Source organism: Oxyura jamaicensis, chromosome 12, assembly GCF_011077185.1.
Source record: "Oxyura jamaicensis isolate SHBP4307 breed ruddy duck chromosome 12, BPBGC_Ojam_1.0, whole genome shotgun sequence".
In the NCBI taxonomy this organism is placed as follows: Eukaryota; Metazoa; Chordata; class Aves; order Anseriformes; family Anatidae; genus Oxyura; species Oxyura jamaicensis.
In genome coordinates this window covers 2,170,511-2,188,167 of record NC_048904.1, presented here as the reverse complement: position 1 = coordinate 2,188,167, position 17,657 = coordinate 2,170,511, and the positions used below count along the sequence as shown (strand labels likewise).

General features: G+C 43.8%; 1 protein-coding gene across 11 annotated transcripts in view; it reads right to left on the bottom strand.

Annotated features, from left to right (window-relative positions):
• The window catches only part of FGD3 (FYVE, RhoGEF and PH domain containing 3), a 112,673-nt gene that overhangs the window by 26,699 nt on the left and 68,317 nt on the right, over nt 1-17,657 (bottom strand). For all 11 annotated transcript variants that reach the window (XM_035337605.1, XM_035337613.1, XM_035337606.1 and 8 more), the window contains 5 exons: nt 11,396-11,485; nt 10,080-10,216; nt 8,088-8,244; nt 3,930-4,068; nt 3,032-3,090 (listed from right to left, as the gene is read on the bottom strand). In XM_035337605.1, coding sequence (XP_035193496.1) covers nt 3,032-3,090; nt 3,930-4,068; nt 8,088-8,244; nt 10,080-10,216; nt 11,396-11,485 — 582 coding nt within the window. The remainder of the gene's footprint in view (nt 1-3,031; nt 3,091-3,929; nt 4,069-8,087; nt 8,245-10,079; nt 10,217-11,395; nt 11,486-17,657) is intronic.

Here is a 17,657-nt window from a genome sequence, read left to right as displayed (position 1 = left end):
TCTTGTTCAATAACAGCTATGTACCTTTGGAAGAAATGTCACCAGGTCCTCTAAAATCACTAGCAGGACTGGAAACCAGTATGTTAACAAACTGTTTCCAAGGTTGCAGTTATTAATTCAGCTTCCAGTGAACATCTCAGACAAAGATTTGTGCTACAATAGGAACATTTCTCAGCTTCTGAGAAGTTTCACATTGTGCATTGTTGCTGACACAGTGGCAGGTAGGTCTTGTTTAGGAAGCACGGTCACATTCTGCATTTATAAGCAGAGTCTAAAACCTCAGCTCTTTGGGGAATGCAGCAGTCCTACCCAGGTGCCCCTGTGGCAAAAAGCAGCTTATGAAATAGGCTTAAATCAACTTAAAAATACAGTTTTAATATCATTCAAGTATCCTTATGTCTTTCTCAAAATTCTTTATAAAATGTTTACTCTTCCCCTTTCAGCAAAGCAACGTTTACACTCAATATTAAGTCAACTAAATACTGAAGTCCCCCCGTCCCTCCTGTGCAGCATTCAGACAGATAAAGGCAACCCACTTGCAGCTGCTGTAATAGGTAGTGCAGCAGTTTAACACGTCAAAATAAGAAAGGTGCATACATCTTGCTACTGAGCTAGAGCATTTAGAAAGGTTTGGCTTTTAATCAATGTCGGACTGATATGCTCCAAATGGCACTGCAAGCAAATAGTCAGAAAGTGAGGACAGAGATCTATGCAAGTACATTTGGAAAACATGACCAAACATATCTGTAAACACCTCAATCCATCTTCAGATTCCTGCAGTTTCAGGTTTTCATACACCTTACTTACCTCCATTTGATTTATTTCTCCATCAATGTACATCATGCTAGGTTCTATGCTAATCAATTAATCTGACCAAAGCAAACCAACAAAACCAACTAAACAAACAAAACCCTTACAATAAATGCACTGCCAAACAAAATGGAAGTGGGGTGGAGCTAGACACAAAACAAACAAGGAAGTCATCTCAATCCCCAGAGCCAGTACAATTTTTCCAACAAACTGGAAGATGATCCAGAGACTCCACTAATTCAAAGAAAATTTGAACTTATCAAACTACCTTTTTGGGGGGAGAAACTAGGATACTAGGGACAGGTCCAAAGCCTTAGGGATACCTGCACATCTAGGAAAAGATATTTTGAAAAGTCACTTTTGGAAACGTGGTTTACTTCTCACACTGACACAAAACAAGGAAGCAGCCAACATTAATTCAAACCTCTGCTAGCTTTCCAAGATTTTGCTACAGCACTTGCTTTTCTTTCAGTTTGGCTCTGACCTCACGCAGCTGTTCCCACTGTCCCATGGGGCTCTGCAGAGGTGTGTGTGCAGGACGCGCTCCGCAGCTGGGGCTGCTCTCACCCTGCATTGCTCCCAGCAGCCCACCGCCCTCCCCAGCCTCCCAGCACGCCCGGGCACCTTCTGCTGGGGACAGCAAACAAAGTGGGATGTGTGTACTGGAGCTGGAAAACCACGAGGTCAAACCTGAAATTCTTACTTGGATCATTACCTTTGGAGCTTCTGCTCAGGCAAAACCTATTAATTACAGGAGAATCAACGCAACAAGACTCTAGGTTCTCATTGTCAGTAAGCAGAGCGTAGAAAATTATTATAGCAGCTTTTCCTAATAGTTTTTTGTTTTGTTTTGGCATATTACTAGAAGAGCATCCAACACAGAAAGCAACTGCCTGGTGACTTCATCTAACTGCTGCCTGTGAAGCTGCTGTACAAAGGTCCCAGCAAAATAGCTGCTACTTGTTGAGTTGTCATTCGAGGCCCCAAACCAGAAAAGTTTCCACTGACATTTATCTTCATCAAGAGAACATGCTCGACTCAAATAGAAATAGATGGTGTCGAAACTGGTTTTCACTGAGACGTAGTGAAAACAGACATCAGCTGGTTACTTCCCAGCAGCAGCCACAGGAAAGGCGGGCTCCTGGTGGCTCAGGGAGCGCCAGCCCCAGACGGGCACCCAGTGACTTCCTCTCGTCTGGGCAGAGCTGTGCCCTGCTGCCTCCACAGCCCTGACATCTAGCATGACTCATAACACCGGGCTTCTAAAATAAGGCTTAAAGAGAAAAAAGAGGTGAATGGGAAGATGGGGGAAAGAAGAAGCAGTATATGCAAGCAAACTGAAGTGAAGGCAAAAATATAGGAAAGAACCTCCTTCTGGTTTTTAGTTTTTTTTTTTTTTTTTTTTTTTTTTTTCCTTTCTTACAGAGATTCTTGATAAAAAACAATGTTTTGAGAGGACAGAACAAGGAAGAAAGGGTCTGATATGGCACGGGATGTAAACCTTGTAACCCACGAGTGATTAGTGAGCGTTAAGTGGTGTTTTAGAACTATAGCTCCCAGGGCACTTGTGTCTACAAAAGGGATAACATTCGTAACTATGAAGTCCTTTTACTTTGATGGTAGTGCACCTTCAGTCCTGTAAGTAAAACATCCCTAACATTCAGCATTAAAGGCCCCAATAAAACAAGAAAAAAAAAGTTCAGACCTTGTGTTTTAAAGCGAAGTGTCACAATCTCCGCTATCTTAGGCTGCCCAACTTTATAAGTAAAGTTTACCAAAGCTACTGACACACACTAGTCTCTCTGTGCATTTAAAACACGGCAAAATTCAACCAAAACAACCTCCAGTCTGGAAAGGACTTGAATTAAAAACAGCATGAAAATCTGTAAGCACAAAAATCTATCCTTATGAATAGATGGAATTGAAACATTTTTCACTGAAAAACAAGTAATGATTTTATGAAGGTCTCCTTCTTCAGTGGAGGATGGATGTTCCCTTAAGAAGCAGGAAGGTGAAATTTGGGATGAACAAACCATGGTAACCACAACAAGATCATTTATGATAAAGAGAACTCAGATATTCAACTACTGTTTAAACCCTGTCACATCGTATTTGAAAATTCTCTCCAGTCTTACTTTACTATGCCTGTGGCAATGGAGAACGATCAGTTTGAGCAAGTATTTCCATCAGATTATGCTTCCATCACTCAATTTCTACTCACCATCTTTCTGATTGCTGCATTTGAATGGTTTGCTGCTGTAGATATGAGCTCCAGAGATTCTGTGAAAAAAAAAAAAAAAAAAAGAAAAAAGTAGCAAGTTACAACTTCTCCAGACTGCATCTGTTAATAGCATTGTTTTTTTCATCTTCCTGCTTAGCATTTTTCCTGCAAAATTGCAGGCCTTCCATTTTGTCCTTCCATAAATGAAAAGGAAGGCTTATAAGTAGTTACATACTTCTGCATTTTCAGCTGGTCCGCGTGCATCTAATTATTTGATCTTTCTTTCCTGGAAGCACATGTGTGACAAAAGATTTACCTTCTAGGAATCAGTGTAGCTCTTAAAGTTAACGGTAGTCACACTTAAGTCTTCTGAAGCATATTTTAAGAATGTTTTCCTAAAACAGGGCCTGTGTGCTTATGGTAAATGTGAACTGTGCTTTATACGTTTCCTGACAGGATCAAGAACTCCTGGATGCCAAAAGAAATCCATTTCTCTTGTTATTCTGGGTTAACAGAGCCTAACCTGCCTTCCTAGGAAGCACATACATTTAAGACCATTCATATTTTCCTCCTCCAGCTATTCCATGGACGTCCTCCTGTATTTGTCTTTGGGCATACAATGGATTAAATAAAAATTCCAGATGTTCTACCGTTAGCAGCTTCAATACCTTGTCACTGTCTGCTTGCTAAAGCTGTCTTCACTCCCAGAGCTGACCTATCAGCTCCTTTCTTTACTCCATGAGCACCCCAAACCGCTTTGTACTAAGCTGGCCAATCATTTGATTAATTCAATTCTCCATTACTACCGTAGCCCTAGTTGAAAGTATCTGAACATGTGAAGGAAAAAATTCTCCGAGATTTTACTGTGTTCATTAGACAGAGAGGAGTTTACATGTACTTTCAGCATCTTTCCTGTCTGGAGATTCTTCTGGAAGTTTCTTTAAATAGTCCTTCAGGAGAAGTTCATAACGGGGAATCCTTTGCACGGGTTCAAGCATGTGATGCTGCAACGTAAGGTTTCCACACACCTCCTGTTTCTGTAACATAGAGAAAACAACCATAGAAGGCTTTGGTTTTGGTCCCATTTTTGCTGTTAAACAGCAAGGAGAAATGGCCATTCATGTATAGTTAGAGAAGCACAAGAAAATTTCCCAAGCTATCAGAGCTGACAAGTGTGAACCTTTGCTCCTTATCTCTGACATTTTCTGCAGATAGACAACAGTATCTTATATTTTGTGTTTCTTCACATGATCAAAAAAGCTCTAAGTAGCACTCCCCCTACCCCCCGATTAAATAAAATCAGAAACCCCACAGGGATACACTGCTTGCTAGAACTTACTGTACAAGCAGCAGATAAACTGCTCACCTTTGAAGTACCTACTGCAAATTCTCTCATTTTACTTGACCAAGAAAGGGGGTTGGTTTGAGACTGATTCCATTAAATGTTACACAATAATTACTCAATTACTCTGCTTGAAATGGTACTGAGTGTTGCAGTGTGCTTATTGTCACAGAAGCCCTAGGAAGTAAAGCAATGTTTCTATTTATAAGGACGGGGAGGAGAAATGAGAAACACAGCAAATATAACTAACTTGTTTTAAAGCAGACAGGAAGTTTGTGAGTGATACAATCTCATTCCTGAATCCCTCATCAGCATCTTAACCCCAAATACATACACACGCAATCGTCTCCACTGCATTATTTTTAAGTCAGCTTACTGAAGCCACATCTTGGTCTGTTCCAGTGTAAGCAACCCCTCATCTACCACGCTAATCTCAGTACTCTTTTCTTGGAGGAAGGTGCTTGTTTCAGGTATTTGTAGTCTTCCACATGACTATCACAGCCCAAGATACGCTGCTGACTTGCCTGATTCTTGAAGCAAAGCCTGGAGATAACAAGATGACCGTCTGATAGAAAAATATTAAGCATCCTTCCAGAAAGATGTAAATGGGCTTTAAAAACATATCTTGTCACTGTGTAGCAGAGTGAACAGCGTTTCTGTTTAGAGGAAATTAAGTGAATTTATCTTTCAGAGTTTTACAGCACAATGTTTCCCAGAAATACAACGGGGAAGGAAAGAATCAGAAATTCCAGAAAGCACTGAGACACAGAACTGCACTACTGCATATTAGCCCTTGGTTTATATTCCTAAATCCACTTACTATAATTATCTCCATTGTCTTTTCATTACTGCAGTATGATGAACCCTAACACTGAGCAATAATAGGGAAGAAAAGGAAGAAGGCCATTCCAGGCTCATGTCAGTTGGACTAATACATCAAGTGGATCCTCTGTAAAAAGTCAACAATCACAAAATAAACCAACCCAAACAGGGGAACTTTCACATTACGTGATTTTCAAAACTTTACAGAGTTCACATTACAATTCAGATGACTTTACTAGAGAAAAGATAAATGCTTTTCTGTGTTTAATTAATTCACTGAGAATCTGAAACATAAATATATATTAAAAGAGCACTTTGCTGATGGGGTAACTAGAGAACTTAGAAAAGAAAACTCCTAATAAACTTACCAGCTATCAAGTTTTTGTGCTGGTTGGTGGATGAGAAGTAAACAGAAAGAACGTTTATCTTCAAGGGCAGCTAAAGTACACTTGACAAGTCACAGTCATTCACTTCCAAGTTCTGTGGGATTTCTGGTTTTGTTTTCTCTAGGTTAGCATAATTAATAACTGTTAACGCCTTAGCCTGTCTAACTACTCCATTAACAGCTTGGGTAGACAGTGTATTCCTGCAGGATCACAACAGGCTGCAACTGGTATTTTGAAAAGTAAAGCTGAAGGTCAGGAGAGGAGCCACTGAATGTAATCCTGGATACCCTGCCAGCAGTCAGGGTTGTATGAACCCTGCGGTAGTGGTCCTGTGCCAGGGACAGACAGAAAAACCTATAGCAGTTCCACTGAAATCTAAATGTAACTGTTTAATTATTTGCGTATAATACAAGCAGAACACCAGGCTAAAGTTTAGTTTATGCCCACCCACACCTTTTGATAGACTGCAAATATGTGCTCTGGTTTTATAAACACAGGCTACAGAAGTTCCCAGAGTGGCTGGGACAGAGGGGAGAAAAAAGGACAACTTTTGCCTGTAAAAGGACCTGTAGTTTTTGATAGCACAGAGACAGGTTGGATAAGTACACTGAGTGCTTTGGGTCAAGTCTTTGCTGGATGCACCGTGGTCATGCCAGAAGCAGAAGGTGCTGTGATGCTACTGCTAGAATAATCTACAGTGAAATCCTGTCATCAGTGGGCTCCAGAATTGCAAACCCTCCAAGCACAGCCTGCTCTAACACTACCTGCCACAGCTCTGCTCGAGAAATGTGCATGGGCTTGGCCAGCTGCCGATGTGTTTCACAGCCTGACAGCTAACACGAATCATTTGTGTTGGCAGGCTGGTGGCGAGTGGTGTAGAGACAGAAGAATTTTGGGGAGGGCAGATCTCTGTGCTGCAGGAAGAACGGTTACAAACCCAATTACACTTCAGAAAGGCATGTCAGCAGTTTGATGCAGAACTCAAGACAGTGAACTGCCCGTGTGCACAGGAAGCAGGAATTCTTACAGCACTTGCTATAAAAGAGGCCCGATTCCCTGTGGAGCCCAGCTGTGCCTCTATGCCCCTTCTTGGCGTGGGTCAGGGCATGCTGAGCGTGCTGGGAACCCAGCGAAGTCCTCACAGACAGGCGACACAGCTGAGCAGGGGCAGCAGGGAGGTGAGCAGGGGCCGGGAGCCCCTCGCAGGGAAGCGGGAGCCCCCGGGGGCCCAGCTCTGCCGGGTCTCAAATTCCAGCCAGCAGACTCACTTTGCACAGAGCCTCCATGAGAGCAGGCTGGATTTAGACAGAAAAAGGTTAAGAAAAGGCCACGTACAGTGAGAGTCTGGTAGAAGAAGAACTTTCCCAGTTCCTGCTGCCTTCCCTCTACTCCTCCAAGACAGAGCTTCTGTCTGAGTCAGCCGGCAGCCCTGACCCTCCGCATAGGGCCTCTCCTCTCCCAGCTTGCCAGGGGGATTACTTGATTCCTGACAGCTGGCCAGCCGACAAGCTCCCATTTAGGGCACAGCTGCACTCCCGGCTCAGCTTAACCCTCTCCCTGCTGCCTTTGCCTCCCCCAGAGGCTGGTGTGCACTTTCCCAGCACCTGTGGAGGGATGCCTGCAGCCTGCTGCATCCTCCTACAGCTGGCCCGGGATGCAAAGGGGACAGAGGTTTTACGGACACACCGGCGTAAGCAGAGCTCTTCCCCCTCCCCACACAGCTTTTATATAATGAGAACGAATGTGTGAAAGACGATGCTAAGCATCCCCCAGCAGAGCTGTGGTTCTCTAGCGCTGCGAGCCCCTTCACAAGCCTCAGAAACAGCAGAGCAAGAGCTGAGGGAAACCCAAACAGCTTCCTGAGCGGGGTGCTGCTGGTGACCTGCCTGAAGTGAAACACCAAGCTCAGAAAGGAAATGAACTTGCTAAAAAGCGACACTTCAACTTGGTAAGAAGGAAACAAAATTAAGAAGAGTTTACAAATGGATACGTCGAGTATCAGAGCAAGAGGGTGCCCTACACAAAGGAGCACACAAGGTAGGGAGGCTCACTGGGGAAAGGCAGCAGTGCCCCAGAAGAACTGTGCCATAAGCATTGATATTTCTTCCTTCTGCTACATAAATATCAACATAAAATACAACGTACAACGAAGCTATCCATATATCTCCCCCTAGAAGAGAACTCATCCCATCCTCCTAATTCCAAAACATAAAAAGTGAACACATTAAGGACTTCTGAGTAAGCTGAACGTAGTCAGGATTGCCATGCAAACAGCACGGTTTCATCCTGTAACTTCCATCTCTCCTCTTAAATACATGAATGGGAGAAAAGCTACCTATGTGAAAAATCTGTGTTGCACAGCAAAAAAAGAAAGGACTGCCAATAAAACTGTATTTCTTCTGTAATTCTAGAGCAATATTATCTTGCACCAAAACAGACATGTTGTGTGCTGGAAATAAATTTAAATGAGGATCTCAAGGCCATATTAAGCCAATTAACAACATACCTGTATATTTTGAACAACATCTTTGAAAGGAGATGACCTCTGCATACACGTGTTCACCATGTCCATTGCCCTGTCGAAGTTCTTTACATACTCTCCATACATCTTCAGAAAAGGAGCCAGCTTCTGTAGGATATCTCCTAGCCGTGGGTTCACATTCCTGATGGACAGAGAAGGGTAAGTACAGAAATCTGTAGAGATCAATACTATTTTAAGAGAGTAAACGCAATTACACTTTAACAATTGTCTTCCACAATTACACATGCATGCAATTGAGCTACTTTAGGTTAAGTTTAAAGCAATCTATTTGGTACACTAGATGAAAACTTAAACATTAATCTAGATGTGCTAAGGATGATGGTTCGGTTCCCACTGTCACTCTTACGTGAAGCTCAGATCCAAACTGACTACACATTATTAAAGAAACATCCAACTCTGTCCAGAAAAAAACATTGTGGGTCATGCTCTACTTTTTGCAGAGGTAGCTGTACATCTTTGTCTCTTCCAAATTCAGAGGCAGGCACAGCCAGCCAGGCTGTGGACAATGCCAGAGTTGCCCCACAGCTCTTCACCTGGCAGGGGCATCCCCCCTGTGGCACCGAGCCCGAGAGGCTCTCGTGTGAGGCCTCAGGTGACCCCAACTGGGTTTGTTCCCTCTGGGTCACTGAGCAGCAGCACTCCTCCGGGAGCTAGTTGTGTAAAAACTGCACGTCTAATTTTCTCACGTTTCAGTCCTGTTGACAGTGTCAGTCTAAGATTTCTTTCAATTTTCCCCAGCTTCTCTCTCACACTGAACTCCGGCCTTGCAGTCTGTTTACACGAGATCCCTTCAGCCATGCAAAAAGTTCATGTCCTCCTCTGACTTCCAGTCTCTCCAGTTTTCCTTCCCCTTTATTACAGCTGTTCCTGTAGACATATGTCAGGTGCAAAGGTGCTGGGTCGTTTTTTATTGCTTCTGGACATTGCTGACCTATGTAAAGAAGACTGGACCCTCCCAAGGGAAATGTGAGCTCTGATCTCACCTTCATCACTCAGGGCAGTTGCAAAGGTTAACTCTGTTGACTTTAACATTAAATAAGGTGCAGCATCAGCACCATCAGCACTTTACACTGCAGGACACTCTTTGCAGCCAGTGCATCCTCCCAAGTGGGTTCCTACATCTGCCCTACAATTAACCGTTCTGCCTAGCACTGCATTTCAGCCTCACTTACAACTTCACACAGTTTCCAAATTTTAAGTGGTATGTGACCAGCAGTACTCACTGAAATAAAAATACTATTTTCCTAAAGAACTTAACAGATACTACTGGTTACACTGTACATATATCTCATAGAACAGAAGACCAACAAATGCTTGGGTAAAAACTTGTTCAGTGTTGTGGTGCAAAACAGCAACAGAAACGAGTGCACTACAGACATAAACTGATTTATAGACAGCAAGTCATCTATCTTATCTGCCTGGATTTTCCTTTGATTGGCTGCTATAACGCTAATTTTGTAACATTAAATTTTATAGAACCATAACAAAATGAATTTAAATACAAAATAGATGTGTCTCATGAAGTCTCCAGCACTGTAAAGTCTAGACTGTGACACGGTGATGCATTTTCCTTCTTTGGAAAGAAAACTTTTTTTTTTTTTTTAATTCTTCATCCACTGGGCCAAAATAAGCAGTTTGTTTCTTTCCTAGTACTACAGTTCCATAGTACTATGAAACCAGAATAGTGGAAGTGACCTAAGAGAAACAGCTCCAGTCGTACTTTGGACCAAAAAAAATCTCACCAAGTACTCTAGAAATGTTGAGTGGCCAGGTTATTCCTATATTCAGGAAGATTACAGGAGAGAGTCAGACTTACAAGATTCCATGGCAATGTATTAAATGACATCTGAACTACTGCATTAAGCCATTAAAAACTCTGGAATATGATTAGGCTTTAGAGTCACTATAGTTTCTTGAAAACATACTTTAAAAACATCTGGAACGACAGTTACCCACCATTCTTGTGTAATTCTTGTTTTGAGCTCAGGAAGAAGAAATTGTCCATGGAAACAGTAGATAGAAGAAATATTTGAAAAGATGCCTGTTATCACTTCAGATGAAATACCTGCTTCTGACAACTTAGTGCAAAAAACCTGTGCGAGACAAGAGAGTACCAACATTAGTTATAAAATCCTACACACCCCGGCATAAAGTTGCAGCGTTACAAAGCTGACTGCCTCAGAACAGACCTACAGTTTTTGACTCCAGGTACTCAGTCCTTGGGGATCACAGCACCGAGTATTTTCAGGGGGTTTACAAACATAAACCCATTGTCAGATGGGGTTAGAGTTATGGTTATAGGCTTACTCCTCCATTAGAGAAGTCTGAGGGATTTGTAAATCAAACAGATTAAAACTACCGAGAAGAGGAGAGCTGGTGTAACTGGGAGCTAAATGGCAAAGAACAACCAGTGCCCAAAGAGCTCTTACTGCTTTTTACATCAAGCAAAATAAAACATGTTTGTTTTGTTTCTCTGCAGGAAAAATTACACTGAACAAAAGTGAAAGACACTCCCTAGTTTTTTAGGGTCTTGAAACAGCCTTTGCTCATCTAAAGCAAACATGGGAAAGTTTTCCACAGAGGTCCTAGTGCTGGAGGGCAGAGGGCTCTTTGGACATTACAGCTTCTAACAAGATTTCTACCAAGGTGCCAATTTCCTTTCCTTCTTTCTTAACAATGTTACTCATCCTCATTGTTACTTCTTTCCTGAATAGTCATGAATGTTTTTCTTTATATAATACATAACATAGACATTATAAAGATAGAAATGCCTGAACCATGTAGACTCACCAAAACATTTTATGTGGGAAGAGGTTTGGATTCATCATCCTAGTTTTACTTCATCTTCATGTGTAAACATGACAGAAAACAATTACAAATCACAATGGAGAAAAATGAAAATCACTCTGAGCATGGGGCTGACCCTTGTTGCCTGATTTTAGGACAAATCCAGTCTATTGCCCTCTGCAGAGCAGTCATAGATTTCATCATTTTTGGTGCCTTGAGTGTCCCTATGATTTCCTCTCCACATATGCAGAGGGGAATCAAATGCTTATAATGTCTGTATCATGGGTTGCTGCTTTCCCATTCCTCTTTTCCTAACCAGCTCCAGCTCAGAGAACCAATGGCCAAAATCTCACCTCCAGGCCCCACAGCATGCACCCTGGCAAGCCAACTCCATCTCCCATCACCAAGTAACGTTTTCACACTCTCCAGCTTTACGTCAGAGGCTGAACTGAAGACAAAGCATAGTTCATTCCAAATTGAGTTACCTGGTCCAACAGATGGAGTCTTTTCACATACGCTTCTTCTGTATGGAGCAGTTCATTTGCAATGTTGAATAGCTTTTGGGGCTCTGTACACTGAAAAAAAAAAAGTTACAAATAAGACAATCCATCTCCTCCTACGAACCTAACTTTCACCAACTCTTCCCCTTTCCATTTTCTCAGAGGGCCAAATTCCCTGCCAATACAGAAGCCTGAAGTGAAATGGGGTTAATACATTTCAGAACCGCTCCGCATTTCTCACCAAAGGATCAGTTTGCTCTAGAGACATTTCTGAAGCAATTTTCTGAAAGTGCAATTAGTAATGTACTTAACAGCTGGTCAGGATATCATTTTAATTCTTTATGGTTTTCTATAAAGAACCAGAAATACCACCTAAATTTAGAAGTATAGCTGATCTGTTTGATAACTAAGGCACTAGATTGTAAATCAGCAGGTCTCCATTTTTAATTCAGGTCCTGTGACCAAAAAAACCCACAGAAATTAGAAGAGGCCTGTTTGGCCAGAGATTTCACTCCCCAGTCAGTGCAGCATTACTCTCTGTGGAATATCTCTAACAGCTTTGTGCAGCTTTAAACACCCACCAATTTCCTGGAAAGAATGCCAGCAACATAACCAAAATCACCCAGCGAAGTCTTTCATTATGCCCGTTATAAAAATAAAATAAGAAAGGACTAATTCAAAAGCCTGGAGTTCTGAACCAGTAACGAAGCATCACCTTTATTCACAGGTTAGCCAAAAGCTACACAGGCTCCATAGGTTCCCAGCTTTCTAAGGGCTTAAAAGTACGTGAATTGGTATGGCACAGGCTGCAACTTTCTGACAAACTCAAGACACCTTTAAGGGTCTAGACTTCAAACTCTGGGCTTATATTATAATCAAAGTGAAAGTAGGTTCCAAAACTCAGGGCTGGTTGGTTTGTGTTCAGGAATGCAAACATTGGAGAGTGGCAGCACGGTCAAGCAAGTGTAGGGGAATTTTAATGGGCTGGAGCTGGAAAAAAAAAAGAAAAAAAAAAAAGACTGTAATGGAGGCTAGAGAGGCGTATAAGCGGTTAATGGAACAGAGAGCACCAGCCTGCTGCAATTATTCACCATTGCTTTCACAGAAAAACTAAAGTGTATCAAAGAAAATGACCAAGGTGTTGCTTCAGACCAAGAGCTGCCTCCCTGAGCAGAGCACCAGCAGCCCTTCCGCACACGACACAGCAGCCGGTAAAGGTTGGCTCAGGCTTGTGCAAGGACGGGACACGTCCAGGGAGTAAGAGTCCAGCTGAAGGCAATCAAGAACAAAGCACTGCTTCTGGCTCAGGAAGCACCTGGGCCCCTCAGCAGCAGCAGGGATTTCTATCCTGGACACCTATCTCCGGGTGCGTGCTAGCACGTTGCACACACACTACTGGCCACCAGCAAGCTGTTAGAAAATGTCAGTGAAATGCCCTCTTTAAGCTGCTTCGCTGCCATCTTGTAATTATAAACAAAGCTGAAAAGAAAAGAAAATAAAAGGGAAACCCCCCACACACATTTAGGCAAACTGCAGTGCAAGGGGAAGACCTTAAAGCGAAGCTCGCCATAAATCCCAGCAACCCAGACCCAGGCTCCTTCCTTCAAGGCACTCCTCCTCTTCCTACCTCCTCTTCCCACACACAGACCTGGGGACATGTGCTCCGCCTGCCTCACTCCTCTAATTATTTCGAGCAAACCTGAATATTCTTCTAAGCTATTCTAACGTGCTACACGACATCCTGCTCCACTCACTCATGTGCTATATATTAACATGTGGGGAGGAAAAAAATCACAGCACAACAATGCTTTGAAGCTGCTATGGGGAAGCACGACATATTACGGTTCATAATGAAAGACGCTGCTGGCCATTAGGATGCCAGTAAGTACACAGATCTCTCGCTGAGAAGGCATTTCTCTGCCAGTTTTGTTGCGAGTAGAACGGGGCGCCTGAATGAAAGGCACTGATGTCAGCAGGCTGGCATGCCAGCCACCGAGAACATCCTTTGATTTGTTTGAATACAGAATTTGGAAAATAATTATTTTCAGCCAAATACATTTGTTCTCAAAAGTAAATCTTTACATAGCACAGGCCCTTTTTAACCTCCTGACCTTCACCATCTGCAACTCGGTTTATACTTCCAAAAAACTTGCTGACATCTGCTGAAATACCAACCGGCGGCTGAACACAACACGAGCTTGAGCTGAGCAAGACGTTTTAAAGAGAGATCATCTTCAGCTGCTGCTTCTGCCAGGCGCAGAGACAGGCGTGTTTTTCAGACTAATCCGCACCTTATTCACCTTTCAATGGACATAACGCTTTCTTTAAAATAGCTGATGCAGTGAATGGTGTGAGACAGCCTGGTCCTCTGACCCTTCTGCATTTTGTGCCGTGGAAGGGCAGTCTTAGCAAAGCCTGAGCCGTATGTCAGAGTACCACGGACAAGATATTTCATGGTCTATGTTTCTAAATGGAAATTAAAAAGCGTGCAAATTCAAACACAGATGATATTCCTTAGGTAACAGCCTTATTTAATTCCGTTCACATCTACGCACGCAGCTGCACAGTCTGAGAGAAGGCAAAGGAACCCTACCTGAGGGAAGGGAGCAGGCTTCAGCCGGATGATGTTGGCAACAAAGGTAGACGGGAGGAGAAGATCATCAGGAAGAAGACAGGTAACAAAAACTGGCAGAGCCCACCTCAGAGAAGGGGTAAGCAGGGAGCCCCACTAATGCTGAAGCAAGCCGATAGCAACGAGACCTCACTGCATTTTTGATTTTGCATCAGTTTAGAACAGGTGAGTATCTGAGGCCATCACCATCTTTAGCCTGCTCAGAGCAGCCAGCCAGCAGAGAGCACTGCCCAGGCAGATGAATTACATCAGGACTGAACACACAAACTTAAAGCACAAACCGCACAGGAACCGAATGGCCGCTGCTGGGACCAGCAAGGTGTACTTAACTTTACTCACAGAGCCCTGCAGAAAAAAATATATATATATATATATATATATATATTTGCCATGTGTAAGGCATATAAATGATACAGAAACAAAATATTCAGTCTCCCACCTTATACGGATTTTAAGCTGTTTTATTCTTTGTAAACGTGTCTCACTCCTGCTTTGCCCACCATGACGGGTGGGCACAGCCACAGCCTGTTACAGCTCTTCTCCACAGCCACAGCTGGCAGCCGTGACAGTACTGCAGAACCTTTTTAAAGCAGCAGAGTCAGTGGAAAGAAAAGCAAGATGAGAAAAGGGAAGCAGTTGGTGTTTATTTTGTGACACAGGAAGTTTACTCCAGTGCTTGAAGTAGCAGCTGCGTGATGCTCTTTCACTTCTGTATGGAGGTCCAACAGCCCGTTTTCAGCTGTGTCTGTCCATAAAACGTTTTAAGGAAAAAGGAAACGCCAGCCTGGAAACAACCGGCACCATGAAGGGCAGATTCTCACCTAGGGGGGAGTACATTTACACCTGCAAATAGGCAAACGCCACAATCTCAGACACAAACTGGGTGACAGCAGACGCCAAGCCGACCTACGCAACAGAGCGGCCACAAGCACATCGCTGCTTCCTGCGCGCCTGCCCCCGGCCCTGCCCGCTGCCTGCCGAGCGCGGCGCTGGGAGCAGTCAGCCAGGGCACTGCCGGCCTCCCGCAGAGCTCGGCTGCCTGAGGGGCAGGAGCGATGGCATCGGGCTAACCTGGGTATCAGCCTCGCCTGCTGCTCCCCGGGACACGCACTGCAGGCTCCCTGTCCTCCAGGCACACCACAAGGCTGCTCTTCAACCAGCACAACCGCGATTTATTTATTAACCTCCGCCGTTGACTCCCAGTCATTTCGGCCATGCCAGTGGAGGCAGAAGACAAACACAGGACAACACGTGATGGCTCAGCCACCCCAGTTCCTCCCTCAGGCTTCACACACAGCAGGCAGTGCCCTGCCTGGATGGGGACTTGGCACACAGGCGTGAAGGCTGATTCGGCTATCATGAGAAGCAAATCTGAGGTGAAAATTTAAAGGAAAAATAAAACAGAAAAAGAAACCTCAGAGGCTCAATGAGAGAAAATTTGGGCAGTAGCCTGCAGCAACTGTTGGTTGTACGTGACTGTGTTCAGTTCGCATCTCTGTTGCAAGAGGCTCTCAGCAAATCGTGCAGGAAAGTTGGGATATGGCTAGGTTAAGATCAGAATATGGCTACGCTTTAAAAACACAAGTCCCCCGTCAACAGCCACTGCTACAAAGAACACAGAACGTCCCCAAAGATTACAGACAACTCCCTACTCAAAAGTGCTGAAAACAATGTGGAAAAGTTAACCTGTGCTAGGAGATCTTATTTTACTTAGCATATTCCAAAAGAATGGTGAGGAGAAAGTTCTGATTCTTCTTAACCAGTGTTATGACTAACCCACCGACCCACACAGCTCTGCGTACTGGGTAACTCGTGTGGATTTATCTACGGGCTTCAGAAGTACCACGGAATTAGCAAACTAACAGAAACCCCCAAATACAAAGCCCCCTTTCACTAACCTGCTCTAAACCCACTGACAGAACAAGTCAGGAGGCAGACAAAAAAAAAAACAAACCATTATTTTGGCCACGCTCCCTAGTGTCACATCAGGAAGTGGAGATAATAACTTCACATCCTCTTCAAGGCCAAGCAAAATCTTTTTTTCAGAACGTACATGGAGATAATCGTACCCAAAGGCCTGACTTGCAGGACTGCAAGTCAAATTTTCCAACACAATCTGTACTATGAAATCTGAAGCGAAACTCCAGTGAAACAGGCAGAAGGAGAACACGTCAGTGGCTGCACGGGGCCACGGGGGACTTGATGATTACTATTATTTTACACAGCAGGTTCTCAGGAAGCAGGACAGATGGAGAAAGGCATTTGGGGGGGGATTATTAATGAGCATTTATTACTCTTAGTGAAAAATATCTGAATAAGGTGATATGAAGGAGCATTCGCCATCTCAGAAGCATTGCTCCATTGCTCCCAGGCAGTCGACTGCTCAGTTGAAGGCTCGGGTAGCGGGCTGCAGAGCGTGACAGCCCCTCAGTCCCACTTTTGTCATTTCTTTTTTTGTAACCATCAAGGCAAACATGCCTCAGCTCTCGCAGCTCCTGACATTTTCTGAGATGCTATCAAAATTAATAAGCTCCCCTCGTTCATTTTCATTTTGATAACAGATCCCTAGCAATCCCAGTAAGGCACTCCTGTGACTTTAAACCATCCCATAATTGTGTGCTAATAAGTGAGATCTGTTAAACTCCACAGCAGACTCCCAAAGGAAGCCACATCACACTCCAGAGCCAAAGCTAGACTAAATAAAACAGCACAAGTCATGCATCAGGCAGCGTTACTTCACCAGCAATGGGATGTGTGAAAGCCCGGGTGCTGGGTGGAGAGAGATCTGAAGTAGAAAATTAGAGAAGAAAAAAGCAAAACTGATTTTTTTCTCTACTTATGTTTATTCATGAGCTTCACTTAACTTGATATCCTAGGAATTACTGAGCCATCATTAAATCATTCTGCAGCTGTACTTCTTATGCATCCTCCTCCAACTATAACAAAGCTTTCTGGAAAACCTGAATGTTTAATTAGAGTGCTGGTTACCTCCGCGTGCAGCTGCAAAGCCTGCTACTAGAGGCAGAAAGGGGGAAGCAGGAACAAAGCTGCTGGCTCCTGACACACAGCTCTCCCCCAGGACAACCTCCTGGAGGATTAAGGGCTCTCTGCTGCTCTCATACCGCAGTTGGTGCTGACTGAGCTCTCCTCTCTCTCTCTCTCCCAGGGCCAGGTACATTAATTAATCACCAGGTTTCTCAAGGGTGATGCAAACTTCCAGCCTCAGAGTAACCACGGAACACATCAGCTTCAAATCATCAAGCTGGCTCTCCTTGTGGGATGCCACTGCCCTTTACCCATACTGACTCACCCCACAGTGCCCCTGTCTGCAACAGAAGAGCAGGAGGATGCTGTGCACACGTAACACACGAGTTGGCTTTGCAGGACCTCAGCTGGTACACGCTGCATCCCCAGAAGAGGGCACAATCCTTACGCTACAGCGGAGGCAGCAAATCTAGGCCTTCCCCTTCCCACGTGGCTGCAAAAACAAATTAACTTAGCAGAGCATGGTCATTCTCAAAACTGCCTTCTGAAACTGAAATCAAGTCAAAGGGCAAGGAAGAACCTGACATAGACATCATCACATAGACATCATCACATAGACATCATCACATA